This window comes from Juglans regia, chromosome 1 (genome assembly GCF_001411555.2).
Source record: "Juglans regia cultivar Chandler chromosome 1, Walnut 2.0, whole genome shotgun sequence".
NCBI classification, from domain to species: Eukaryota; Viridiplantae; Streptophyta; class Magnoliopsida; order Fagales; family Juglandaceae; genus Juglans; species Juglans regia.
This window is the reverse complement of record NC_049901.1, coordinates 30,975,853-31,003,319: the sequence shown is the minus strand read 5'-3', so window position 1 is coordinate 31,003,319 and position 27,467 is coordinate 30,975,853. Positions and strand designations below refer to the sequence as shown.

At 37.7% G+C, this 27,467-nt stretch overlaps 1 protein-coding gene across 1 annotated transcript; it reads left to right on the top strand.

Annotated features, from left to right (window-relative positions):
• Positions 1 to 576: 576 nt before the first annotated feature.
• Positions 577 to 27,300, top strand: LOC109017407 (protein LIGHT-DEPENDENT SHORT HYPOCOTYLS 10-like). Its single transcript, XM_035695508.1, has 2 exons — positions 577 to 1,321; positions 27,036 to 27,300. The coding sequence occupies exon 1, from the start codon at positions 750 to 752 to the stop codon at positions 1,293 to 1,295; it is 546 nt and encodes a 181-aa protein (XP_035551401.1). The 5' UTR covers positions 577 to 749; the 3' UTR covers positions 1,296 to 1,321; positions 27,036 to 27,300.
• The last annotated feature ends 167 nt before the right edge of the window (positions 27,301 to 27,467 follow it).

The window sequence follows — 27,467 nt, the reverse complement described above, 5'->3', positions numbered from 1 at the left end:
TGGAGACTCTTTATTATATTTTTTTTGTAAACCTATCATCTAATGTCACACCATGAAATGCTGAGAGGATGATGAAAAAATTGATGATAAATATATTTTTCTATAATAAATAATGATAAATTTGCAGGTTTTTAATTCAATGATTAAGTCTTCCGTTGACAAATTAAGGGCGTGCATATATATATATATATATATATATATATATATATAGCTACCTATATAATTAATATTCGATGATCGTATGCATGCAGCTTATAGCTAGCTAGCTAGCTATATTGGGGTAAAACAATGAATACTGATGTTAACTTTTTTTTAAAAATATATATGTATATATATGATGGAAAATACTTTAGTCATAAAGTGATTACACAAAAATAAACTTACAAATTGATATATCTTGTTGTGGTATGTCAGATTATAAAATTATTTTAATTATAAAATATATATAACGGATTCCATAAAATCACATCAATTTTTAAATTTATTTTATGTAATCTCTTTGTATCTCTTTCTAGGTTTATTGAGAATGAAAGATGAAAAAAAAGATGGGCAAGTCATATATATGGCCCATGGCATGTCTACTCAATAGCCTCGTGATGTAATCTTCATCTTCCTCCACTTTCGGCCTATTCCTATTCCTATTCCTATTCCCTTCACCCGCATTGGCTTTGATCTTTGCTTTATTTAGCAAAACCCTCAAATCTATCAATTATCTTCAGTATTGATCATTAATCAGTAGTAGTACCACAATGTCTAGTGGGAAAGCTCTTGCACAAGCTGGATCGTCAAACTCTCTAAACGATTATCAGCAGCAACAACAGCAACAACAAACAACACCAAGCCGTTATGAATCTCAAAAAAGAAGGGATTGGAACACTTTTGGGCAATATCTGAAGAACCAGAGGCCCCTAGTTCTACTCTCCCAGTGCAATTGCAATCATGTCTTAGACTTTCTTCGATATCTTGACCAATTTGGAAAGACCAAAGTTCACCTTCAAGGCTGTATGTTTTACGGACAGCCTGAGCCGCCAGCGCCTTGCGCCTGCCCACTTAGACAAGCTTGGGGTAGCCTAGATGCTCTCATTGGGCGACTTAGAGCTGCTTATGAAGAGAATGGAGGCTCACCAGAGATGAATCCCTTTGCCAATAGTGCAATCCGAGTTTATCTTCGAGAGGTGAGGGACTATCAAGCTAAAGCAAGGGGGATCCCTTATAAGAAGAAAAAGAAGATCAAGACTAATCAAAGCAAGGGAAATGAAGCATCAAGTGCTTCTTCTGCACACTTTGGTGGTTGATTCCTGCTTTGGCTAAATTGGATATGGTAATTATTTCTTTATGATCATCATCATCATCAGTTGCTTTCAAATTCCAGATCATAATTAATACTGTTTGCTGATCAGAAGCCTAACCTCTATTAATTGCTGGCATTAAATTCAAATTCTAATAATATCATGCACGTTGAAGCAAGTACTATATATATATATAAAGAGAAAATATATATAGTGATGAGCCAACTTTAATCTTCTTGACATATATTGCATCCTTGAATTGATCAATTCGATCGTGGAGTACTTCAAAATATACTGATCAAGGAGGGATTTATAAATGAGCTAGCTAGGGTAGTACTAAATTAAGATCAAATGAAGTATATATCTTCCTTTCAAACTTATAAATCCCTGAAACCCTAATTTGTATATATAAGCACTAGAAGACCTAATTAAATAAATGATCAGGTACGCGTCGTCCCTAAGATGATGGAATTGGGTCTGTTATTATAACTAGTATTATGAAATGATTTTAAGCTCACCGATCGAAATATTAATTTTGATCATATCAGAATCATGTAGTTTAGCACACTTTACTCTTGAAAACTAACTCAGTAAATTCAAAACTGTGATACTGGCCGGCCTCGAGAAGATCAATGTATAGTATATACTCTCTCTCTCTCTCTCTCTCATGCGCGCGCGCGCGCACACACACAAAGAAACATATATACCAGTTAAACAGTACTCATGTGTTCTTGGTGCATTGGTTAAATATTTTATATTTGGATCTTAGATTTTCCCTAGTTTAACTTTTCTGTCACGCGCATACACAAAGAAACAAACAAGCTAGTTTTAAGATTTTTCACTGTTGATCTCCTAAACGAACATATATATATATATATATATATATATATATGGCTTTCCTCAGTTATAGTTGTGCATGTGTGTGTATATATATATATATATATATATATATATATATATAAATTCTTCACCCACTTAATCAAATTTCTTGGATGTAGGATCAGGAAGTTCTAATGTTAATTACTTAAGTACTTATTAGGTGTACTTATCTAGGCTTAAAATTAATCTTTCCACCCGCTTTAAAATTCCTCACTAGCAGCGCTAGCTAGCTAGCTAGTTGCTTAATTCTCCTTAAAGTTCTAATTAGTTGGCATGATCAAGAATATTTAGTTAATTTGCTCAAAATTGTGTGTTTGTATGTTTATACACACACATACATGAGATGTGAATACTGATTCCTACAATATATGTAGGCATGCATACTAAAAACTTTTAGGAGATCCTCCGACAGGAGGCTTCCTAGCTAGCTAGTTCAACTGATCACTGCAACAGTACCTTTCTCTTGGACGGAAATTTTCTTCAATGAAAAGTCATTTCTGTTGTAGTGAATATAGCATATCATGAATACTCTTTGAAATGTAGCTACACACATGATGAAGGAAAGAATAATACCCTTCAGGAATATCTTCAAGATTTATATATATATTTAGGGCCTACTCGTCATGAACTTTTAAATCCAACTCCATATATATATCATCATTTACCAGTAGTACTTTAATTTAACGTTTTTGATATTGGATTATAATTATGACACAGTAGTACTCCAAGATTGCTAATCCAAATGAATGGTAAACTTAAATGAGTAGTTTTTTCAAGTGAAAAATAGTTAAAATTGTGCTTCACTTAAATTTATATCGTTGGAATTCAATCCTTGCATGCACTTTTTCTACAGAATTTATTTTGTTGAATCAACTCTACATATATTTTGAGAAGTGTTATTCGTCAATATCTTTGCATCATCATGATCTAATGTGGTATCAGATTATTGGAAAATTATTTATCATCATCTACTTATCTTCTAATCATTTGATAACCAAGTAAAGGGATGAAAGGGAATCATGATGATTAAAAAGATGATAAATAGTATTTTTCATATAATGGTACTATCATAAATATATGCATGTTCTACCCATTGATCACTAAACAAGTACTAATTGGACATGAAACTTGTGGTGCCCTCGACCTCGGTTTGTGTTTTGGTTGAAGTCATGATACCAAGATGTTGGCCGCTCGGATCATATATACATCCTTAGTGCATTGTGATAGCAAGTGTGTGCATACATACAATATAGTAGTGTGCAGTTAATTCATAGTGAAAAAATAAAAAAGGGTAGTCATTATTCTGACAATACCAAAAATTAAAGCTACATCACCGAACAAATATCCATACACCACAAGTCTTCAAAACTCTAGCTTAAAAAAAAATACAATCATCCAAATAAGATTAAGCCAAATAACAACGCGTAAACACAAAGGGGGGAAAGGCCCCAAATCTTCACTCCTTAGGCAGAGCTGGACCTCCATACCTGAACCCATCCTCTGTATTAAAATCTACGGTTCTACAGGGCGGAATCGTATGTTAGGATTCCTCAGTGAGATTTCACAAAACCTCAGTAAGTGAAATCAAAACTAACACTCAAAATACAAGCAAGTGGAAAAATATCAAATTATGCTAAAAAAAAAAAGAATCTCAGAGAATTATAACATTTGAAAGATTTCAAACACAAGTATATCCCTAAATCTCACACAAAACACCACGCACTGGAAAATCACATTTTTGATGTAGAAAACATATGTTTTAAATTAAGGTATGCACCATGGTCTCCCCTATGGACAATCCACACACTTGACTTCTTTCATCACACCATGGGTAACGACCGTGTGTTACTTTATAACGAGCGATGCTCAGCTCCACACCTGTTGCATACGTGACTAGGCATCCTCTAGTCTCCGCCAACAAAGAGGTAACGAAGTCGACCTGAGAGCATTACAGTCTCACCCGAGCCCATTGTCTCTTAGTGACAACCCAAGGGATGTCACGTAGTTTTACACGCTCCCGAGTGGCCAGAAGAACTTCACCGAGATAATGCTCCATCTCGACTTAGGGTTGTGATTCACATACAATCCATACAATCATTTTATTAATGCATGCACCATGGTCTCTCCTATAGATCATCCGCATACTTTGGCTCCATTCGCTACACTACTGATAATGACCATGCATGTGACTTCGTAATAAGAGATTTCCAGCTCCGCGCCCGATGCATTCGTGACCAAGTATCCTCTAGCCTCCGTCAGTAGAGAGGCAACGGAGTCGACTTGAGAGTGTTACTGTCTCGCTCGAGCCTAGTGTTAGCTGGCAACAACCCAGGGAACGTCACTCGATTTTATGTGCTCCCGAGTGACCAGATGAGCTCCACCGAGATAATGCCCCATCTCAACTTGGTGTCATGATATGCACACACCCACAAAATTATTTGACACAAAAACTAAAAAATTTTCCAATTCAAGTTTACACATAACCAGAGCACAATTACAGGAATACCAATGACAGCTAACAAATATAATGCAGACAAAAATGCAATAGTTATTAGTGAATGACATAGCAACATCATAAAACATATAATAAAATCAAATACAATATTAGGAACCAATTTTGAACATCACAACCAACTACATGTTTCGTTCCCAATGCTTCACACAAGTAATCCATTCACAATTCACAACCGGACTGAACAAAATATAGTTTCATAATTTTTCCAACTACAATTATTTTAAAAGCTAGTTCGAGAACCACTTACAGCGCGAAGGTAGGAATTCTAGATGATCAAGATGCCAGGAGTGTTACTTTACTGCTAGTGGTTGTTCCCGAAAGTGGAAGTCAAGGTGGTCATGTGATGTCTCAAATTGAGAGAGAAATGATGTGCGTGTGTTGCTGGAGAGAGAGAGAGAGAGAGAGAGAGAGAGAGAGAGAGAGAGAGGGAGGGACGGTGAGCCAGAAAGGGAAGGGAGCCCACTGTGGAAGATGGGGCACAACAGGGTGACGGTGGCGGCTAGGGTTTTTCAAACCCAAAGGCCTAAGCTTTTTTCAATAGGAAAAGAGAGTTAGTGGGGTGGTGCTTGGGCTTGTGTTGGGTGAGCATATCCACGGTGGTGTGTCAGGGTGCGACAGATTTCGGTGGAGCCCTAAGATAGAGAGAGAGAGAGAGAGAGAGAGAGAGAGAGAGAGAGAGAATAGAGATATGAGGGAGGAAAGTGGTGCCGAGAGTGGGATGAAATCAGTGAATGTTATCGATGGTCTTGGTCAGATGTAGTGTTGGACGACCGACGACAACGATACACAATAGAGAGAAAACAGAAGTGGGAGAGAGAGAGAGAGAGAGAGAGAGAGAGAGAGAGGGGGGGGAAGCCAGAGAAGGAGAGATCAAAAGGAGAGATCAAAGGCTGACATGCTTGGTCTTGAGGTTGGACGTCAGCAAAATCCCTAAGTAAAAGGAGCAGAGGTTGAAAGATAGAGAGATCTGCGAAATGAGGAAGAAATTGAGAGGGAAGTGTAGCCGTTGGAGGTGGAGATGGGGTGATCAGAGCGGGTGGATTTTGGCCTATATATAGGCTAAACCACCCTTCACGACGACGAGGCTTGGTTGCTAATTGAAGAAGTGGGTGGCGGTCAAACGATGGTAAACGCAGCAAGCAACTTCGTCGCGTGGGGGCGAGCTCATGGCAGGCGTGGGTGGCATGCGTGACTCATGGAAGTAGCAGAGGGAGAGAGTTCCATGAGGGAGGGGAGGGGTGTGGCATGAGAGAAGAAAGGGAGGAGGAGAGAAAGAGAGAAGAGAAGAAAATTTGGGTTTTATCCCCTTAGAGCCAAAACGACATTGTATGGGGTAAAGAGGCTGGGCCTTAATTCAAGGTTTGGGCTTTTACACGGTCCATGCCAACAATAACAAAAAACCCAGGCATGGGGTTTTAGGGCTTGGCTTCACATCCTCCCCCTTATTAAAATTTAGTCCTCGAAATTTGCTCCACGTAAGTATAACTAATTTCCAATGACTTAAAAAGTCAATAGTCTCTACCCTTACTTCCTCAGAGGTTCCCCTAGTATAACCAAAACTAGTTCTCCCATTCGAACCTCGTGTTTAAAATCCCAAGGCAGGCCGTGCTAACCAAAATCTCTGGTTCTACAAAGACATATCCTACATTACCCATGGATCCTGATGATCATCGCCTCATAATATACATTATGTTGCCCGTTGTTGATGCTTAAGCTTTCAACTTCTAAGCCTCTATTGCGCTCACTTTGGTTACCTACCAATCCCTTCTAAACCCAACCATTAATAACAAAAAATTTGAACTGCAACATGATCAACCTTGTATAGTCTCAAATTTAAATTGCTATATGATCTCAAGTCACAGCTAACTCCTCAAAGATCATCACGAAAATTTTACTCCCAACCTTTATGTTACTAAGAACCATGCTTCTGTTGCACACTTTGATCATTTCACCAAAATACCTAAGGCTAAGATCTCTTAAATATAACACTATTGTATCGAATCCGCTTCAACACCTACCAAAGCAACTACTTCCAAGCTTAAATGAAACAAGGACCTCTACTCTATGAAATTCCTACACACTCACATATTTTACTAGTTAATCTCTTGAATCCTTAGTCAAAACCAATACTCCTTGAAAATACACATGTGATCAATTAAAACATACTAGTATCAATCAACCTAAGCTCTCCAAACGGAAGAAAAAAAATATTGCCATATCAATGTGTAAGGATCGACGCTTAAAAGAGTCTACCTAGAACATCATTACCAACAATTTCCTTGAAGTGATTTAAGAACTTAGAAACCCATACACTAAGTCAAGCCTATGCAGTGGATAAGGTATAGTAGTCAAAATAAAACAGTAAAAAGTCAAATGTGAAGTGGTGAAAGTTAGGACTTAGTAGCATGCTTCCTATCGGCGAAAGAAAATTGATGTAATGAATGAAGTCACAATTAGTCACAAAAGGTTTGCTTCGCCAAGTGACTAAGGAATAACTTTGATTTGCAATGGAATTGAGAAAGCTACAACAAGGTTGTTGAGGTACAAGGTTGGTCCTTACATTGATATTTTCTTGACAAAAATACAAAGAAAATAAAAATTCTAACAATTCGTTAAAAAAAGGCACCAAAACTCTTCTAAAAAAACTAAGTTGCCAAAAGGATTTCATTAGGTCGGATAAGGAGGTTGAGTTCTCAAAAATAGGTAGACAAAGTGAATAGACATAAATAAAGTAGTTTCTTTCCCCTCAAAATCCAACTCTAAAAGATTTACAAAATTGGTGGTTTCCCTTCATATCAATTTCCAAAAGAATTTCAAGAATGACGACTTAGAAACAGAAATGGACCATGACTTTAAAAAAATAAGCTAACTCATGTCATAAGAACCATTGTGCAAAGAATTCATGGAAAGATCTTTTTCGAGGATGTAAAAAGTATAACTGTAGGAAGGTTTGAGTAATTGAAAAGAGTTAAGTCGATAACATTTAGAGCGAATTCTATGGGTAACGAAACTTAAAGCATTTGCAACTGAGGAGATTTAGATTATTTCGTCAACTCCTAGACATGCCAACACATATATTAATGATAAGCTCTAAGGCAATAGTATGCTCACACCCAAACCTCATCCAGGATGTACCTACCTAATCAAAGGTCCGCCCTTCCCATCTAAAATAAGTAACGCAATCAAAAAGTTCTGAAACCATCCGAATCAGCCATAACAAGCACCTACAAACCTCCACTCGACAACATAGACTTAACTGCTCATCACCTCAATTCTAACTAGCACTTATCCTTGTGGTACTAAAGTCGTGATGCTGAGATGTTGGCTGCTCAAATCATACATCCCTAGCAGATTGTGATAGCAAGTGTGTGCATACATGCAATACAGTAGTGTGCAGTTAATTTGTAGTGTAAAAATAAAAGGGCAATCATTAATTCTAGCAGTACCAGATATTAAAGCTACACTACCAAGCAAATATCCACCACAAGTTTTCCAAACTACTGCTTAAAATAAATATTACAAACATAAAAATAAGATTAAGCCAAATAACAACGCTTAAACACAAAGGGGGAAAGGCCCCAAAGCTTCACCCCTCAGGTGGAGCCGGACCTCCATACTCGAACCTATCCGTTGCAAGAACATCTACGATTCTGCTGGGTGAAACCGCATGTGGGGATTTCACAGTGAGATTTCGCAAAATCTTAGTAAATGAAATCAAAACTAACACTCAAAATACAAGCAAGTGGAAAAATATGAAATTATGTAAAAAATAAATAATAATAGGACTTTCAGAGAATTATAACATTTGCAAGATTTTGAACAAAAGTATATCCCTAAATCTCACACAAAACTCCATGCATCCAAAAATCACATTTTTTATGTTGAAAACTTCCGTTTTAAATTAAGGTATGCACCATGATCTCCCATATAGACTATCTGCTCACTCTGGCTTTGTTCGTCACACCACGGGTAATGACTGTGTGTGTGACTTTGTAACAAGTGATGCCCAGCTCTACGCTTGACCTGTACATGACCATGCACCCTCTAGCCTCCACCACCAAAGAGGCAACGAAGTCGACCCGAGAGTGTTACCATCTCGCCCCAACTCATTATTGCTCGATGAAAACCCAGAGGATGTCGCTAAGTTCTACACACTCCCTAGTGGCCAAAGTAGATCTACCGAGATAATGCCTCATCTCGACTTGGGGTCGTGATCCACATACAATCCATACAATCATTTTATTAATGCATGCATCTTGGTCTCCCCTATAGACCATCAGCATACTCTTACTCCCTTTGCCATACCACGGGTAACGATCGTGCGTGTGACTTCGTAACAAGTGATGCCCAGCTTCGCGCCCGAAACAGTTGTTGCCTGGCAAAAACCTAGCGGATGTCACTCAGTTTTATGCATTCTCGAGTGACCAAATGAGCTCCATCGAGATAATGCCCCACCTCAGGTTGGGATCGTGATACGCGCACACCCACAAAATTATGTAACTAAAAAATCAACAATTTTTTCAATTCTAGTTTACTCATAACCAGAGCACAATTACAGAAATATTAATGAGTGAATGGCATAGGATGTAATTGACAAAACCAATTTACACTAGCAAATATAATGCAGACAAACATGTAATAGTTAATTAGTGAATGACATAGCAACAACATAAAACATAAAATAAAACCAAATACATTATTTAACATCAACCAATTTTCAACATCATAATCAACTATATGTCTCCTTCCCAACGCTCCACAACCCTCGGCCAATTCACGAATTCATAGCCTTCAGTATAGATCAATCCCAACGCTTCACATAAATAATATGTTCATAGTTCACAACCAGATTGTAAAAAATACAGTTTCATAATTTTTCAACTACAACTATTTTAAAAGCTAGTCTAAGAACCACTTACAGTGCGGAGGTAGGAATTCTAGATGATCAAGATGCCACGAGTGTTACTTTGCTACTAGTGGTTGTTCCCGATAGTGGATGTCGAGGTGGTCCTCCAAATGGTGATATGATGTCTCGAATTGAGAGAGAAATGATGTGTGTGTGTTGCTGGAGAGAGCGGAAATGTGAGGGGCAGAAAGAGCAAGAGAGCAAGAGTTTTAGAGAGACAATGAGCCTAAGAGGGGGTGTGATGCCCCCAGACCCCCGCTTGGGAAGTAACGAAGACTTAGAGTGTCGGGACATTCAATACATGGTTACATACTCTCATTCATGATAGTTAATATACAATGCATCTTAGTATGCAACTAGCAGTGTGCAATAATCGCAGTGGAAATAGAGTGACTTATAAAAATTTTATGCCAGAATGAACTAAACATCCCAATAGATTAAGTTAATCATAAATAGATACTGCCTTACTTCGGAGATCTACATAGTAAGGCATGAGTTCATACATAAAGTGGGAGATAGAATCTTCTTACTACAAATACTACATCAAAGTTTCAAGTCAATTCTCTCACCTGCTCTATGGTGTATAGAGTCATTGCTATAAACACTAAAATCAAATCCAGCCTCCGCTCAGGATCGGGCTCATCCTCAACCATCTGAAACCAACAGTTCATCTTATTCATCGTATGCTAGTCCTGACACAACTTCTACCATTTCGGAAGGACTGGTAGTGGGAACTACCACAATGAGATTCCTTAAAATCTCAGTAAGTTAAACAATCAACTTGCACATAGATAAAATATGTATAATTAATGATAAAAATTAGATGCATGCAGAAGAAAAATATGTATTTATCTCCCATCCAGATTCCTCAACATCTTTTAGAAAGATTTTAATGGACATTTTCTTGCAAAGAACATTTTTCACTTCAATTTTAAAAAAACATAACATAGTTATTAAAGCCATCATTAACATAACATATGGTATCATCACAACTCCCGTACCTACCGATGACCGTAGTACAACTCATATTGAAACTACGTCTTTATCTGTAGACATTGTAACCCAATGCATTGGCATCATTAACCATTTCGTCATAACATATCATCATCATAACATATCATCATAACGTATGCACCCATCAACATTAGGTGTGATATATGATTTCACTCCAGCATTCTTTAAAAAGAATCCATTCGAACCCCGTTGACGGTTCTTTGTCAACCAGGGGTTACTACTCCATTTTTACTCACTCTAAAATATATAGAGGAGTTCCAATAGGATAATTCTCCATCTATCCTTTGGAGTCGTAACAATATTTATTTTCATGTTATGCTTGAAAAAAAATATATATTTCATCACATGTCCATATGTAGTGAGCTTCATGTGACAATGACATTTATATGCAATATGCTAAAATGATGAGATTCTAACATGTCATTCAAGCAAGTAATCAAGCTCTTAATGATGTATCATATGATATTTCATGCTCAAAATTACATTTACTATAAATGTGGCATTTATACAATAATCATATATAAATTATCTAAGAGTAAGTTAGAAGCTAAGTTTGTAAGTTAGAAGCTAACTTACAAACTTTCCGAGTACTTAAGAATTTGATGCGGCCGTAATAAAAGTTATTCTAAGTTAGAAATTGTAAAACTAAGGAATATGTTCAAAATCAAAAGGGTTAAAAAACATATCTACGAAACTTCCCCTACTTTTTCTTGAAATTGCCACTTAGGCACTAAACTTTTCCTATTTGCATTTTGGCCCCAAATTTCACCAATTTCACAAACTTCATGTTTTTCATGTTCTAAATCTATATATGACCATATAATTTTAAGAATCAATCAACTATTATGAAAGAATCAATCCAACCCATAGCATGCATTTTGTGGGCTTTTTGTGATTTCCAAGCCTCTAACCCATTTGGATGCATTTGTGATCAAGTAGCAAACCTTAAATCTGATCTTGGAAACATGTTCATAACTTAGATTCAGGTCACACGAGTTTATCCCAACACTCATGCATTGATCAACACCAAATCATCATAAAATCTTCAAACCGAGTGCATACATGATGTTTCTAGCTTCTCTTTGTCAATGTGGGTTTTAAAGGCTAAATGAATCATGCATTCTAACTCTCATCTTGATAACAAAGCATTTCTAGATGTTTAACACTCATGCTTTGGAAACTTAGCCAAGATTCCTCAAGATAAACTCCAACCAAGTGTAACCCGAAACATGCTTGATGATCAACACAAGATATTGATTTATAAACCTATCATGACATGTTGTTTTTCTCAAATTTAAATATCCAATAAATCATTCAAGACATTAGTAAAATATGTAAGATCATCTCAAATATGTCATGCTAGAATTTCATCCCAAAACAATTTATTCAAGCAAGATTTCAAATCTAAACCGAAATGCATGTCTTCAAGTTAAACCTCATATAACTCAATCAAATCTTCTTTCTCATGCCATAATTCAAAGCCTAACATGTAATTCTAACACCCAGCAAAAGATAAGGTAAGATTGCTCACCAAACCGTGGCTTTGATGCTCCAAAAATCAACTCACTCCAAGAACTCACTCTCAAACACTCAGTTTCACCCTTCTCTCACACTAGGAGTATTTAGCTCTCAATAATGCTAGGAGAATGCTTAAGGAAGTTGTGTGAGGAAGTGAGGGGTGAAGGGGGGTATTTATAGGACTCAATGGAGGGGTGATGGGTGAGGAGGGGCATAGCTTGGCTAAAGGGTGAGGGTTGTGAGTGGTGAATGTGGGTGGTGGAGGGTGTTGAGTGCAATTTCAGTTGTGTCATGGTTTGGTCAATTGAATAGTGTCCTAAAGCCTCATAATTATCTCATGGTAAAGTGCTAGAAGATGGCCATAGGTACAGGGGCGGAGTAGTTCCAGAAATTTGAAACAGAATTCACAAGGAAAGCAAGTTATGGCCGACGGTTTTGGTTTCGTCCAAAACTGTCCAGTTTTGATCCCTCTCTCGTCCCATCCTCTTGGTCTAATTTGAGGGCATAATTACCACCATTGACTGGCTATCTCAAGTGGATAAAGAAGTATGAGTGATGGTCAATTGATTTGGTTTGAGCAGAAAATGTAGGAAGGGATTTGGAAGGGCATGGGTTTCGGTCAACATGATGTGCTTCACCTTCCTATTTGCCAATTGGTTTTGAGGTTCATAGAAGCGGATTGGATAATCTTGTATGAAGTGCTTTAAATAAATTTCTTAGGGTGAAATGGCCAGAGGTGGGTCATTTAAATGTAGAAAATTCTTGAAGGAACAAGTGTACTCGGTTGGGACAAAACTTCATTTCCTAGGTGAAATAGTTGTGATTTTGGCTTGCCTTATGGGATTGTTTTTGGCCACCTCTTAGGTCTAATTTTATGTGACATAATGAGGCTTGAATGGTGCAGAAAACCTCTTGAAAAGCTTGTGGAAGAGGCGTGGCTTTGGTAACTTGTTGAAGGGTTGCATGGTTTTGCACCAAGTGTGCCAATTGGTGGGTTGTTGTGGCATTGACATGAATTTGCCTCAAGTGACATGGGTTGGGTTAATTCTAACCTTCAAGGGTTGTCTAAAAGTGATGTAAAAAAAGTGTAAAAGATGAAAATTTTAGATCTAAAATTATGAAGAAAAGGGTTTCAAGAAAACTATGCAAGTCCTGATGCTTTGAGTTACTATTCATGGGTGTGATGAATAGTAACCTTAATTCAAGTTAGAAGCATTACCATGGTTGGAAGGGAACCCTAGGGGCATGTAGGTTGAGTTTGGGTAGAATGGAAACCAATGGTGTGGTATAAGTGGATCCAATTGGAATAGTGATATGAAATACAAGGCTTGCGCTCCAAGTGTTGGGTTCTTATTGTGCCTTATGAACAAGCCTTTGTTGTGGGCCTAGAAGTGGACTTATCCATGGGCCTCATGTTCAAATTTATTGGTCATTTTCTTGGCCTCAATAGTCCACTTGGTTGGGTCCTAACTTTGGGACTTTTCTAAATTGGGCTATTAGCCATGGATCTGACTAAGTTGCGCCCAATAGTCTTATGTCTTCTAAGTTAGGCCTAATGTCTTGTGTACATCAAGTTGGGTCTAAAATCTTTTGTGTCTATCCTTAGCCCATCTCATCTCAGTAAACTAGGGCCCTTATTAAACCACTCTCGAGCCTTCTCCAAATCCATCCAATATTTTAACTAAGTCACTTAGCCCACCAAGGTGGCAAGTCTCCACTACACTATGTGTCATTTTTCCATTGGCCTCTTGGCACATTTCCTCAAATTTAATAAAGCACTAAAATTTTCTAATAATTCTAACTAAGCCAAAGGAGTAAGCTCTTTTGTCAACTCAAGCTCCAAAATTCCCTTTCTTCTCAAGTGGGGTGTTGCAGGGGGAGCCTGTTGTGCAAGGCGGATTACGGCTGTGACGCCCCCAAATTCCGCTTGGGATCGGACGGACATTTGAAGCGTCGAGACATGCAACACAAGGTTACATGCCCCCGTTCATGACATATAAGATGCAATATTCCTAACATGCATCTAGCATTATGCAATATTTACAGCGGATGATTTTTTTCTTCAGCAATACTATGCACCAAACCGAAATATCGCAAATACTTAAAACATACTTCATACATAATAACATGCTAAACAACTGAGATCACAATAATAGTCCATATGGTTGTGATCAAAAGAGTGCTGGAGATTGAACTCCACAAATACAAGTAGTAACTTGAGGTAACTACTGTACTACCATTTACGTCGCACCATCGCTTAGTCGATCGTTTCCAGTTGGTCGATTCTTGATTCTCCTTCAGATCCTGTAATAAGATCTACCATTCGGGGAGAATGGTAGTTGAGACTACCACAGTGAGATTTGATTACAAATCTCAGCAAGTTAACAGGAAACTTCCACACAGGTTAATGATGCATGCATGGCAGTAAAAGCATAAATGCATAATCAAATTATAAGTAATCATAGCATAACTTGACATACAACATAACATAACTGACATAACTTAAATTGAAACTGAAGTTTAGCATGAACGTGACTTGAAACATAACATGGATTTGAAACATAACATGAACGTGAACTTGCATAATTTGAACATGAACTTGAAATATAACATGAACCTGAGCATGACATAACATAAATATGAACTTGGAACATAACGTAAACGTGAACATAACATAACATGAACTTGAAACATATTCTTGTCTCATGGGATTACCATGATTGCGTGAACGTAAATTTGAACATAACATAACGTGAAACATGACTTGAACGTGAAATGCATGAACTTGGAATCTTATTCAATAGACGTAATCATTAAAGTGACCATATGGGTGCTACACAGGTCCCATTGAGCCGTGTGTCCCTGCCGATTACCGCATCACATCACAGGTTTCTATACCAGCGGTGAGTGCGTTAATACGTACTCCACAGTTGTTGTGGCCCCACGTATTCTACGTGTCACAATTGCTGTGTCTCACGTAGTGTATGCTCCACAGTTGTTGTGGCCCCATATTTCATGCTCCACAATTGTTGTGGCCTCATGACTTATTTGTTTGTGCCACACTTACTGTGGACACACGTAACATAATGTGTGGCACCATCGGCATTAGTGCCTAGCGCGCTCCGGTGACCAGCTAATTAGGCCTCATTCGCAACCTGTTGACTGTACTTTGTCAACCCAGGGAATTTCACACCTATTTAGACACTCCAGCGTGAACAAATGAGTTCCACTAGGATATTACCCCAACCTAGCGCTTAGGGTCGTGATTGACATGAATAACTTAACTGGCATACATGACATTTCGTAACGTGACGTAACATGAACGTGACATAAAAGACAGAAGTCCTAAAGTAGCATAACGTGACATGAATGTAAAACGACAGACATGACATACTTCGAGACATAAATGTAATAGAGAACATTTCATAACATTTCATAATATGGCATACATGTAACATGCAAAATTTCGTAACATGGCATACCATATAACAGACAACATTTCTTAACATGGCGTAACATGTGACAGTGAATATTACGTGACATGAAATACATGTAACATATGGCATACTTAACATGACATACTTGCAATGTATAGCAATACGTGACATAATATCTTGTGTAGCAGATGAATAATTCATGACAGAATAAATTCTGTGTAACAGATAAATATGTAATGACTTGGCATGGCACATATGATAACATGCATACATACACTTTAGTTCGCTTACTTATCACTCATACACATTAAACTGATAGTAAGTTAAAAGCTAACTTACCTCGATCTTCACGCTTCGAGACAAAACTCAATGCGATCACGAGAAACTGAAAGTAGTGATTTTTAAAAATTAGAACTTAATCACTAACAATTAGAAATATGGATAAATATCAACTTAGAGTAAAATTACCATTTTACCCTCTACATGTGAAAAAATGACCATTTTACCCATAACTTAAGGATTTTGCATCCTAACTCCAAATATCACCAAAATTTACATACCTTATGTAAATTTTTTCCTAAACTCAAATATCAATTCACAAAAATTTAAAACTAAACATAACAATTAAAACTCTATAGGGCCGAAACTTACAAAGGCTATTTCCTTTGATTTTTGTTGTAATTCTTTCAAATCTCAAAACTCATGATTAAACCAAACTTTTTTTTTTCTACTATACTCATAACATATTCCTAAGAATAATCATGTTTTGAATCATGAACAAAAGTCATCAAAATCACTAAAATCATACTTGAACTTTTTGGTTTTTCTTCTAAGTTCAAAACAGAATTTTGTTTCTAACTTGTTTTGATCAACCTCTTGATCCATGACTTATAAAGAACTGATCTTCAAACCAAAGCATCACATGGTTTAAAAAGGTGTCCTAAAACAGATCCAAGCTTCAAACTCAAGATCACATGGTCAAACATCACCCAAAACATAAATATAGCCAAGCACATCATCACTTTGGCCTAACCAAATATCTCAATGCATAAAATTTCATATCTTCGAAACTAACATCAAATATCTTCAAAATAACATTCTAACATGTATATAATATGCTTAGGATCTTCCAATAAAAAAATCAAAGCCATTGGAATAAGATTAAACCATAAAAGAGTTAAACTTTCTCAAAACAGAAACTGTTTTTCCTCTTCCAGTTTCTAAGTTTCTAGACCTAAGAAAATATTTCACCAAAACTTTTAATCATGCAAAAAATCCTCAACCAATAATCATATACACATGTTAACAGTACTCCATAAAAATTTCGGACCAAGATCTATTCATTAGCTTGGTCAAAAACTTCAAAATATAACACACTCTCCAGTTTATTGCCCAGAATGACCTTTCTGGGGTATAAACAACATTTTACCAATCAAATTATCTCCAAATGAAACGAGTAAGGTATCCACGTAAACTAGACTCCAAAAGAAACAACTTTCATGAAGGAAACTTTGAGAGAAAATACTTACAAAAGCTTCGAAACAGGCGTTCAAAAGAGGTAAGAAAAACCGCCCAAGAGTGTCTTTTGTATTCTATGGAGGAAAAGTGTAAAGGAGAGTTGCTTTTCGTGGGAAGTGGACTGGAGAGCCTCTTACACAAGTTATGGAAAGTGATAGGACTGAAGGAAAGGTTGAGTGCTGGCCTTTTCTTCTCATAAAAATCAGTCCAAGATCTTTTCTCAAGGTAGAGTGTAAGAGTGAGGTGGCCTTTAGCTTTGTACTTCAAGAACCTTCTAGGCCCTTCTTGTAAAGATCTGACCAGCCAAGTGGGGGTACAAAACTTAGCCATGAAGCAATGCTAATATGGTCAATTTCGTGGGCCTTAATGGGCCTAAACCGAATGGGCCTAAATTTTGGGGTTTATAGAGGGTTTGGGTTGCTATCAAGCCCAAATCTAATATCACTTGGTCCAATCAATTTTTCAAGGTTAACAAGGTTGGATAATGATGTTCTAACACAAATTTGAATGATTAACAGCTGTGGAAGTGATTTAATCAAGTGATTAAACACAATGCTAGAAATCGGATTAGAAAATGTTTGGAGGCCAACTTTAGGATTTTGGGGAAACCGTTTAGGGTTCCGATTTCAACAATGTTTTTGGGCTTTCAATTGAATTCCCACCATTTAGGGTTTTACTAGGATGGAAACCCTCTTTGATCTGGCACAATTTGGTTGAGCAGATGAAACAAAGTTTTGCTTAAGTGGCATGATTTCACGGCTTGATTCCTTCAAATCCAACAAACATTCCTCATGGTGCCAAGTGTCTAATATTATTCACTAAGTGTGGCTAAGATATTGCCAAGTGTCTAAATAAAATTTCTCTAATCCAATTTGGACATTCTACACTGTGATTTTGAAACACTGCAATTGGTGCGCTTACCGAGGTTACTATTCACTCCGAAAAAGTGAATCATAAACTTAACACTAAAAATTCCTAAATATTCATATTAACTTACAGTGAAAATCTTTTAACGAAATTCAACCTCAAAGTGCCCCTAAAAATAATTTCACAATTTCCAACAGACGTTTCGTCCGGAATTATGAAAATAGGCTATTGCGCCATAAAATCCTAAATAATGCACTGAGTCTAATGGCGTAGACCATAATGCATTCTGACACTTCTAACCACCTCAAATAAATAAAACTCATATTTCTAGCACCATAGTGAGTGATAACACTGACTATGTTGACAGATTAAAACCTATACGATTGGTCGATTCGTAAAAACTTATGGGGTTTTTACGAGATTCCTAAAGTCAATAGAAATTCCACCAATGAATTTCTTGCGGGCTGTTACAACGTCAGGGTGACATTAGCGGCTAGGATTCTTCAAACCAAAAGGCCAAGCTTTCTAAGATAGGAAAAGAGAGTGAGTGGGGTGGTGCTCGGGCATGAGTTGGGTGTGCATATCCATGGTGGTGTATCAGAGTGCAGCGGATTGTAGTGGAGCCCTAAGAGAGAAACAGAGAACAAGAGAGAGAAGAGAGATCTGAGGGAGGAAAATGGTGCTGAGAGAGGGAGGAAATAGGTGAATCTTAGCGATGGTCTTGGTCAGATGCATTGTTGAACAATCGACGGCGGCGGCACACCATAGAGAGAAAACAGAAGAAGGAGTGCGTGAGAGAGAGAGGGGGAAAGCCAGAGAAAGGAAACCAGAAAATGAGAGATCAAAGACTCTACTGTTGGGTCTCGAGGTTGGAGGATGGCGGTGGCAAAATCCCGAAGTAAGAGGAGTAGAGGTTGAGAGATAGAGAGATATCCGAGAGGAGGAAGAAATTGAAAGGGAGGTGGAGCCACCGGAGGTGGCGATGGGGTGATCGGAGGGGGTGGATTTTGGCCTATATATAGGCCGAACCACCCTTCACGGCGATGGGGTAGTAGTCAAACGGTGGCAGAGGCAGTGAGCAACTTCGACGTGTGGGATTCGTAGGAGTAGTAAAGGGAGAAGAGCCACTGGGGTGGGGAGGGTTGCGGCATTGGAGAAGAAAGGGAGGAGGAGAGAAAAAAACAAAAAAAAAAAGGACACCGTACGGGGTAAAGGGGCTAGGCCTTAATTCTAGGTTTTGGCTTCTACACTGGCCAGGCCAACAATAACAAAAAAAAACTGCGCTTGGGTTTCTAGGCCTAGGCTTCACAAAACTACGCTAGCTACCTGGAGTGGAACAGTCAATATTTATAAGAAAGTTGTCGTTTGTGATCAACAAGTTTAAATGTGCTCTCTCACTTATAGTGTTAATGAGATAATCTGGTATGAAGGTATAGAGATATCACTAGATAAAATAGACCAAATTATATATATAAAGTCCCCCCTCAGAAGGTAAGAAAGATAAAACATTAAAACCACTTTGGGAAAAAATATCCATAAAAGAGTGCTCAGACTTTGCAAAGAAATGTAAAAAGAACAAAGAAATCGTCATTAATTTTCCACGAATCTCATCTATCACACACACACACACACACACACACACACACACACACACACACATGTATATGTATGCATATGTGTGAGTACACACACATATAGATATAAATTCTAAATGACATATACATACGTATGTATAGTAGTTAAATTATGATCTATAATGGCCGCACGCCGGCATCCTTATTGAGTGATTCTAGCACAAGAATTGTAAGCACTGGCTCTAAGCTATATGCAGATTAATTCACCTACATGGCATATCAAAATGCCACCTTTGTACGTTTTCCTCCCTTTCTCGTGTGATCTTCTGATCTCTAATCTTTTGCTTTGGTAACAAGCTATGTGGTTGTTTGAACTTTTATACTTAATAGTATTAGCTCCTAGCAAGATCTATCATTTCAAGTGAATACAATTGATCTAATCTTGGAGACAAAACAGAGCAAGATCTATTGTTACAAATGAATACAACTAATCTAATCTTGGAAACAAAACAAAATGAGTTAATTTTGTTAGCTCCTAGCAAGATCTATCATTCATGGGTGTGATGAATAGTAACTTAACTCAAGTTAGAAGCCTTGTCATGGTTGGAAGGAAACCCTAGGGGCGTGTGGGTTGAGTTTGGGTAGAATGGAAACCAACGGTATGATGTAAGTGGGTCCCATTTGGAAGAGTGATATACAAGGCTGTTGGGCCTAAAGTCTTTGTATCTATCCTTAGCCAACTCATCTTAGTAAACTAGGGCCCTTATTAAACCTCTTGGGCCTTCTCCAAATCCATCTAATATTTTAACTAAGTCAGTTAGGCCACCAAGGTGGCAAGTCTTTACTATGCCATGTGTCATTCTTCCATTGGCCTCTTGGCACCTTTTTGCAAATTTAATAAAGCACTAAGATTTTCTAATAATTCTAGCTAAACTAAAGGTGTAAGCTCTTTTGCCAACTCAAGCTCCAAATTTCCTTTCTTCTCAAGTATCACCACCTCTAGTTACCTAGGGTCATACCTACTAGGGTTAAGGCCTAATGTGTTTTTAAGTGGGGTGGTAAGGGGGGAGCCCACTGTGAAAGGTGGAGCACTACATGGTGACAGTGGTGGCTAGGGTTTTTCAAACCAGAGGACCAAGCTTTCTGAGATAGGAAAAAAGAGTTTTTTTTTTTTTTTTGGGGGGGGGGGGTAGTGCTCGAGGGTGAGTTGGGCATATCCATGGTGGTGTGACAGAGTGTGGCAGATTGCAGTGGAGCCCTAAGAGAGAAATAGAGAACAAGAAAGAGAGAATCCCAGAGAGAGACAAGAGATCTAAGGGAGGAAAATGGTTCCAAGAGAGGGAGGAAATAGGTGAATCTTACTGATGGTCTTGGTCGAATGCACTTTTGGACGGCTAACGGTGGCAGCACACCATAGAGAGAAAATAGAAGTGAGAGTGGGTGAGAGAGATATAACGAGAGAGGGAAAGCCAGAGAAAGGAAACTAGAGAAGGAGAGATCGAAGGCTCACCAGCTCGGTCTCAAGGCCAGAGGGCGACGACAGCGAAATCCCTAAGTAAGAGGAGCAGAGGTTGAGAGATAAAGAGTTATGCCAGAGGAGGAAGAAATTTAGAGGGAGGTGGCGATGGGGTGATCGGAGGGGGTGGATTTCGGCCTATATATAAGCTGAACCACCCTTCACGGTGTCGAGGCTTGGTTTCAAATGGTGGCGGGTTGTGATGCCCCCAACCCCCACTTGGGATTTGACGGTGATTGAATGCATCGGGACATGTAACACAAGGCTACATACCCCTCGTACATGACAGTTAAGATGCAATGCACCTAGCATTCTAGAAATATGCAATAAAAATTGCAGCCGAAAAATTCTTTTCTATCTACTTAAGCATGATGGCAAAATAAATAAGACACATGGTACCAATGAGTGCAAATATCCCAAAAGCTTTTATATAAGCATAAGCACTTCAAAAAGAGTTATGTTCCCCAAAAGACTTCCAAAACACGTAGAGTGTTATAAAGCTTTTACCAAAACACAAGACCCTTCAAACTATTGTCTAAACCACAAAAGCTTTCCATCTTAAGTCTTCAGGGCTTTTCAGGCTTCGTCCCCTTTTCTAAGAACCGGTTCTTGCCACAGTTCTTGAGTCACTTTAACTCATCAATGAGTTTGAGTACTTTGGTAATCGTCTGGTCTATGGTCTCCAGTTGTTCCTGGATGGAGAGCCTAGAAGAGCTCACTTCCATCTTGGGCATTATCCTATTCGGAGGGAGTGTCGTTCTCATCCGCTTCGTCATCGGGGTTTCCTACACCTGTTACAACTTTTACCGTTTCGAGTGTGGAATGGTAGTGGAAACTACCACAGTGAGATTTTGAGAAATCTCAGCAAGTAAATAGTCAACATATTACAAGCATATAAAAGCAAACCATAAATGAATGCATGACATGTACTTTGACGTAAAACCTTGACATATGCAACATAAACTTTCACATAAAACAACTTTTTCATCATTTAAACTCTTAACACATGTTTATATCATTTGAGCTCGAGTTCTTGTTCATATCATGTCATTTCCTTATCATTTGATAACATGTCATATTGAGATCCCGTCTCATCATTTCATATCATTTAATGTCATAACATAGCATATCATGGCATAACATATCATGTCATATCGTATCATGACATATCATAACATATCATGTTATAGAGCTCAAATGCCTTGTTCATATCATATAATTCACATGATTGGATACCTCACGGTTCCCCTATGCACCATGTGTTCCCCGCTAGTTACCGCATCAACCATCGATCTAGTTGATCGAGGTGATTACTTCATATCATAATCATATTCTTTTGTGGCAGTTTGCTTATTTCACCTTCACCGTATTGCACTCACTAGCTTTAGGTACAACCTCGCTCCGGTATCCTTCCATAGGAACCATTCGAGGCTCGTCGACTGTACTTCATCGATCCAAGGGTCTCCACTCGACTTTAAACACTCCAGAGTGGACAGGGAGTTCTACTAGGACATTTTCCCGTCCTAGCATTTGGGGTCGTAATAAAACATACGTTCACTCATTCTTTTGAAAGCATAGACCCAAATGCATGAGACATGGACAAATGATGAAGCAATTATCATATTCCTGCAACATGTAAAAGCTGAACTATATAGTCCAAACAACAACATGCGTCACGCAACATGGCTTGAAAATGGGTTGAAAATATTAGAACATTCGATTAATGGCAAACACATGCAAACATACTCAATTCACACTTGGTAACATCAAAATAGATTTTTAAAACTCTAATATGGTCTTGGCCGATTCATCCAAACCTTTTGAAACATGGATTTTTATCATCACAAGTCATAAACTCATCCTTCCACACAATCTTATGTCAAAACAAACATGCTTAGCACATATACCATATAAAACCGAAACCCTTATATGGCATACTCTAAATCTTCGTCAACCAAAGCATCGCAAAACATGGCATTTCATTAACCTAAACAAAGCCGAATACATATGCATAAAGATAATAAGATTCAGACAACGAAATATAAACAAAAGTTTACACAATATTCATGCAATAAGATGGCAAGTTCAAGCAATAAAATATAGGGAAGAGTTTACACAATATATACAAGTATTATCAAGAGAGTATGTTGGAAGTTTACTGAAGTTTACTTGCAAAGTCTAACGTCCAAGTAAAATAAGCAAATCAGAAAAAATGTAGCAACAAGGTCATGATAATCCATTCTTTCAAAACCCTAAGTCGTACATGAGTGAGTGAGTGAGTGCTCTAGGTTATTCTTTAAAACAAGAGAAACCCTAATCATCAAGGCTCTCTCATAGGTCCAAAACTTCTAAAGAGTAAAACCCTAGTTCTTTCTTCTTCTTCTTTTTTTTTTTTTTCCAAAAAAACGTTTTTAGGTCGTGGAAGATCACTCTTGAAAGAAATCCCTAAGCATTCCGAATATGGTGAGTATATACTCATGTGGAAGATCACCTCAAAACCGAAAGTATTCTCATTCCCACAATCACATGTGTGTGTGTGTGTGTGTGTGTACTTGTGCATGAAGAACACATGGGAAAAACAGAAGCATTCCCTCTCTCTTGGCCGTGTGTGAGAAAGAAGAAAAGAGATGGTTGATTCTTTCTTACATCGTGGCTTCCCTTGAAGAAAGATGATCCTAATCTTTGCAAACACTTAGAACAATACTTGAGTGGATAAAGGGTGGCATGAATGGTGTTTGGGTGAGAAGAAAATGGTAGAAAGTAAGGAGAAAGTGGGTGACCGAAATTCTCTATGTTTGTCTTCAAAAGTCGAAAAAGACTCTTGGTCTTTTGGTTTCATCTTCTTATAGGCATGTTCTCCCTCCTCTAGAAACCGAAACTTGGTGCATGGATGCCAAATGACATCCCCACCATGTGCCTCTTCCCTTTCCCTCATCATGAGATTGTGTTGGGAACACAATGAAACTTTTTGGACAAGTGGTGCCTCCCTCTCAAAAGCGAAACTCCACTTCCCCATTTACCCTTCATTTTGCGCCTTGGTTCTTTGAATCTTGTGGCAAAATGGTCCTTCTTCTAACTAAGATCTCCCTCAATCCTCTACAAGTGTGCATGTGTGCCATGTGGTGTGTGAGGAGTGTGCGAGTGTGTGGTGGCCGAAAAGCTCATCTCTTCCCAAGAAGATCTTCCTTCTACCTATGTCTTGGATATTGTGTGATTGGTCATTGTGGGTGGCAAAATGTACAAATCCCCTTTGCCCGTGCCGTCCACCTCAAGTGCGCCCTTCACAAGATTCTCCTAGAATCCTTTTAGGTGTGTAGGTCCTTCTCTTCCCAAGCAGGATTTTGCCCTTTCCCAAGACAAAACTCTTCACCTTTCATTTGCATGCATGACACTTGGCCAACTCTTCTAGAAACCGAATTTATCCCTTGCTTCTTCCACTTTTCTTCTAGAAATCCAATGCATGCTTGACAAGTGCCATCCTTGCCTTTTCCCAAAGTTCCAAATGAGAATGGATTTTCCTAAAATGACCAAAAACTCCTTCTTGAAGCCGAGTGGCGCCATCTCCTTGCCTAGAGGGTGAACTTTGAGCCTTCTAAAACCAAAGCCCATAATGGATGGAATTCCTATGGGCCTTTTCTTCTATTTTTCTCTTGTGGGTTTTTTAGATTTAGAACTCCAAAATCCAATCCAACAAAATAGGAAGTGGCCAAAAGAATTCTTCCAATACTTAGCTAATAACCCAAATAAATAAATAATATCCACAAGAGCTACGAATGGAAACTTAGCAAGAATCCGAGGTGTCACACGGGTGGCGATAAAAATAATGGCAGAGGAGGTGATCAACTTCAAATAGTGGGACTCACAGGAGTAGTAAAGGAAGAGTGGGCCAAGGGGGTGGGTAGGGTTGCAGCACAGGAGAAGAAATGGTGGATTAGAGAAAGAGAGAGGAGATAAAAAAAAAAGTTTTATCCCCTTAGCGCCAACACAACACCATACAGGGTAAAGGGGCTGGGCCTTAATTCAAGGTTTTGGCTTTTACACGGGCCAGGCCAACAATAACAAAAAGAACTAGGCTTCACAAAACTAGGCTAGCTAGCTAGAGTGGAACAATCAATATATATATATATATATATATATATATATAAGAAAGTTGTATTTTGTGAAGAACAAGTTTTAATGTGCTCTCTCACTTATAGAGTATCAATGAGATAACCTTGTACGTACGAAGGTATAGAGATATCACTAGATAAAATAGATCAAATTAAATAGATAAAGTCCCACTCACAAGGTAAGAAAGATAAAGCATTAAAACCACTTTGGGAAAACACCTCCTTAAAAGAGTGCTCAAACTTTGCAAGGAAATGTAAAAAGAACAAAAAATCCCTCATTAGTTTACCATGAATCTCATCTATCTCACACACACATCACACACACATACATGTATGTGTACGCATATGTGTGAGTACACACACATATAGATATAAATTCTAAATGACATATACATACGTACTTTATATAGTAGTTAAATTATGATCTATAACGGCTGGACACCGGTATCCTTGCTGAGTGATTCTAGCACATGAATTGCAAGCACTGGCTCTAAGCTATATGCAGATTAATTCACCTACATGGCATATCAAAATGCCACCTTTGTACATTTTCCTCCCTTTCCCGTGTGATCTTCTGATCTTTGATCTTTTACTTTGGTAACAAGCTATGTGGTTGTTTAAACTTCTATACTTAAAGGTATTAGCTCCTAGCAAGATCCATCATTTCAAATGAATACAACTGATCTAATCTTGGAGACAAAACAAAATGAGTTAATTCTATTAAGGGGTTTGGAACTAAAATTCAAATTCTAAGCAACTTAGAACACATGAGTACCCCTCATGGTATCCCGAAGTAGTACTACTAGGAAAAGTACATGTTAGTAATTAAATAAACTAGACAATGATAAACATAATTTCCTAAGAAAACCCAACCTCATGTGATGCAATATTCACAAAGCATCATACAGAGGTGTGACAACAATTCAAGTAAAGGTTCAACTACTCTTTGAAATAATCATCTTTGGCCTTTACCTTCTGAGTCGAGCTAGCTAGGTTTTACATGGATTTGTACTGGTTTATATTGAATGATATATTAACCTCATAAATTGATTTTAATGTTGCTGCCATGATTTGAAATGTATATATTTTTGCCGAAAGCGTTTGCGCAAACATTTGCAAATTTGATTTTGCATTATTCACTATGTTTCTTTGAAAATTATATATATCATGATGATCATATCCTCAAGTGACTTTAGTTGTGTTTTCGAACTCCTGATGGCATGCATGTGACATGACCCTGGTTGTAGAAGCATGATATCACACACACACACACATACACAACTTAATTAGTCACGAGGAGTAGAATATAAAGACACACACACACACACATATATATATAGGTTTTCTGATTGACCGGATAAATATAGTAGTGCAACCATATTGACTTTAGGAGGAACAAACTATTGAGGAATAATTCCACATTGCCTGTGAACAAGGTCTTGGACATGTTTATAAGGAATGAACAATCATCTCTTATTGAACCGGTTTTATGAGATGAGTTAGGTCCATGAATCTCTTCACAAACATATATATTTGACCATAATTTCCATCATCCTATACAGAATTAAAAACATATATTGACAATGACTTGTGTTATTGTGATGATCTATTTGAATGTTGAACTATCTGTTTTGCTCACACAGTAGAATATTATATATATGTCCATTTGCATAGGAGTACTTCTTTTTCATATTTTTAAATTGAGTTAACATATATATTACAAAGTTCACATTTTGTTGAGGTTGTTGTCATTTTTCATGTTGGATAAAAGAAAAGGATATGTACTTTAATTTGCTCATGAAATGGTTCGATCGACCGAACACCTGAGACTAAGTACTAGTACTCCTATATATTGAAGTGACTCATTAAAAAGATCTTATTGACATTTTACAGATAGAATATGGAGGATCGATCCTCTCAGGCTAAGCTTTGTCAGAAAGTAATTCTAAGCTGGACTATGCAAGTGGTCCGAGTTTATATATTATTATGTTGGACATATTTATCTTTAAGGATGTGTTTTAATTATAAGCTAGTTTGCATTATATACATATATATATCTTGTCTTTTATTTGTTTAAGGTTGTAATTAATTAAAAGTGAATAAACAGTTATTTATTTCTTTGGAGAAGTGATATTGCTTTTCTATATTAATGGTTATTTGTACGTTGAAGTGACTATATAACGAGATCGCGGGATCATCCTGCATATATATATATATATATATATATATATATATATATATATATATACACACTAAATATTGCTGCAGCATGTCGTGTGTTGTGATCAAAGTTTTGATCATTTGTTGGTTTTGGAAATGAAGGAG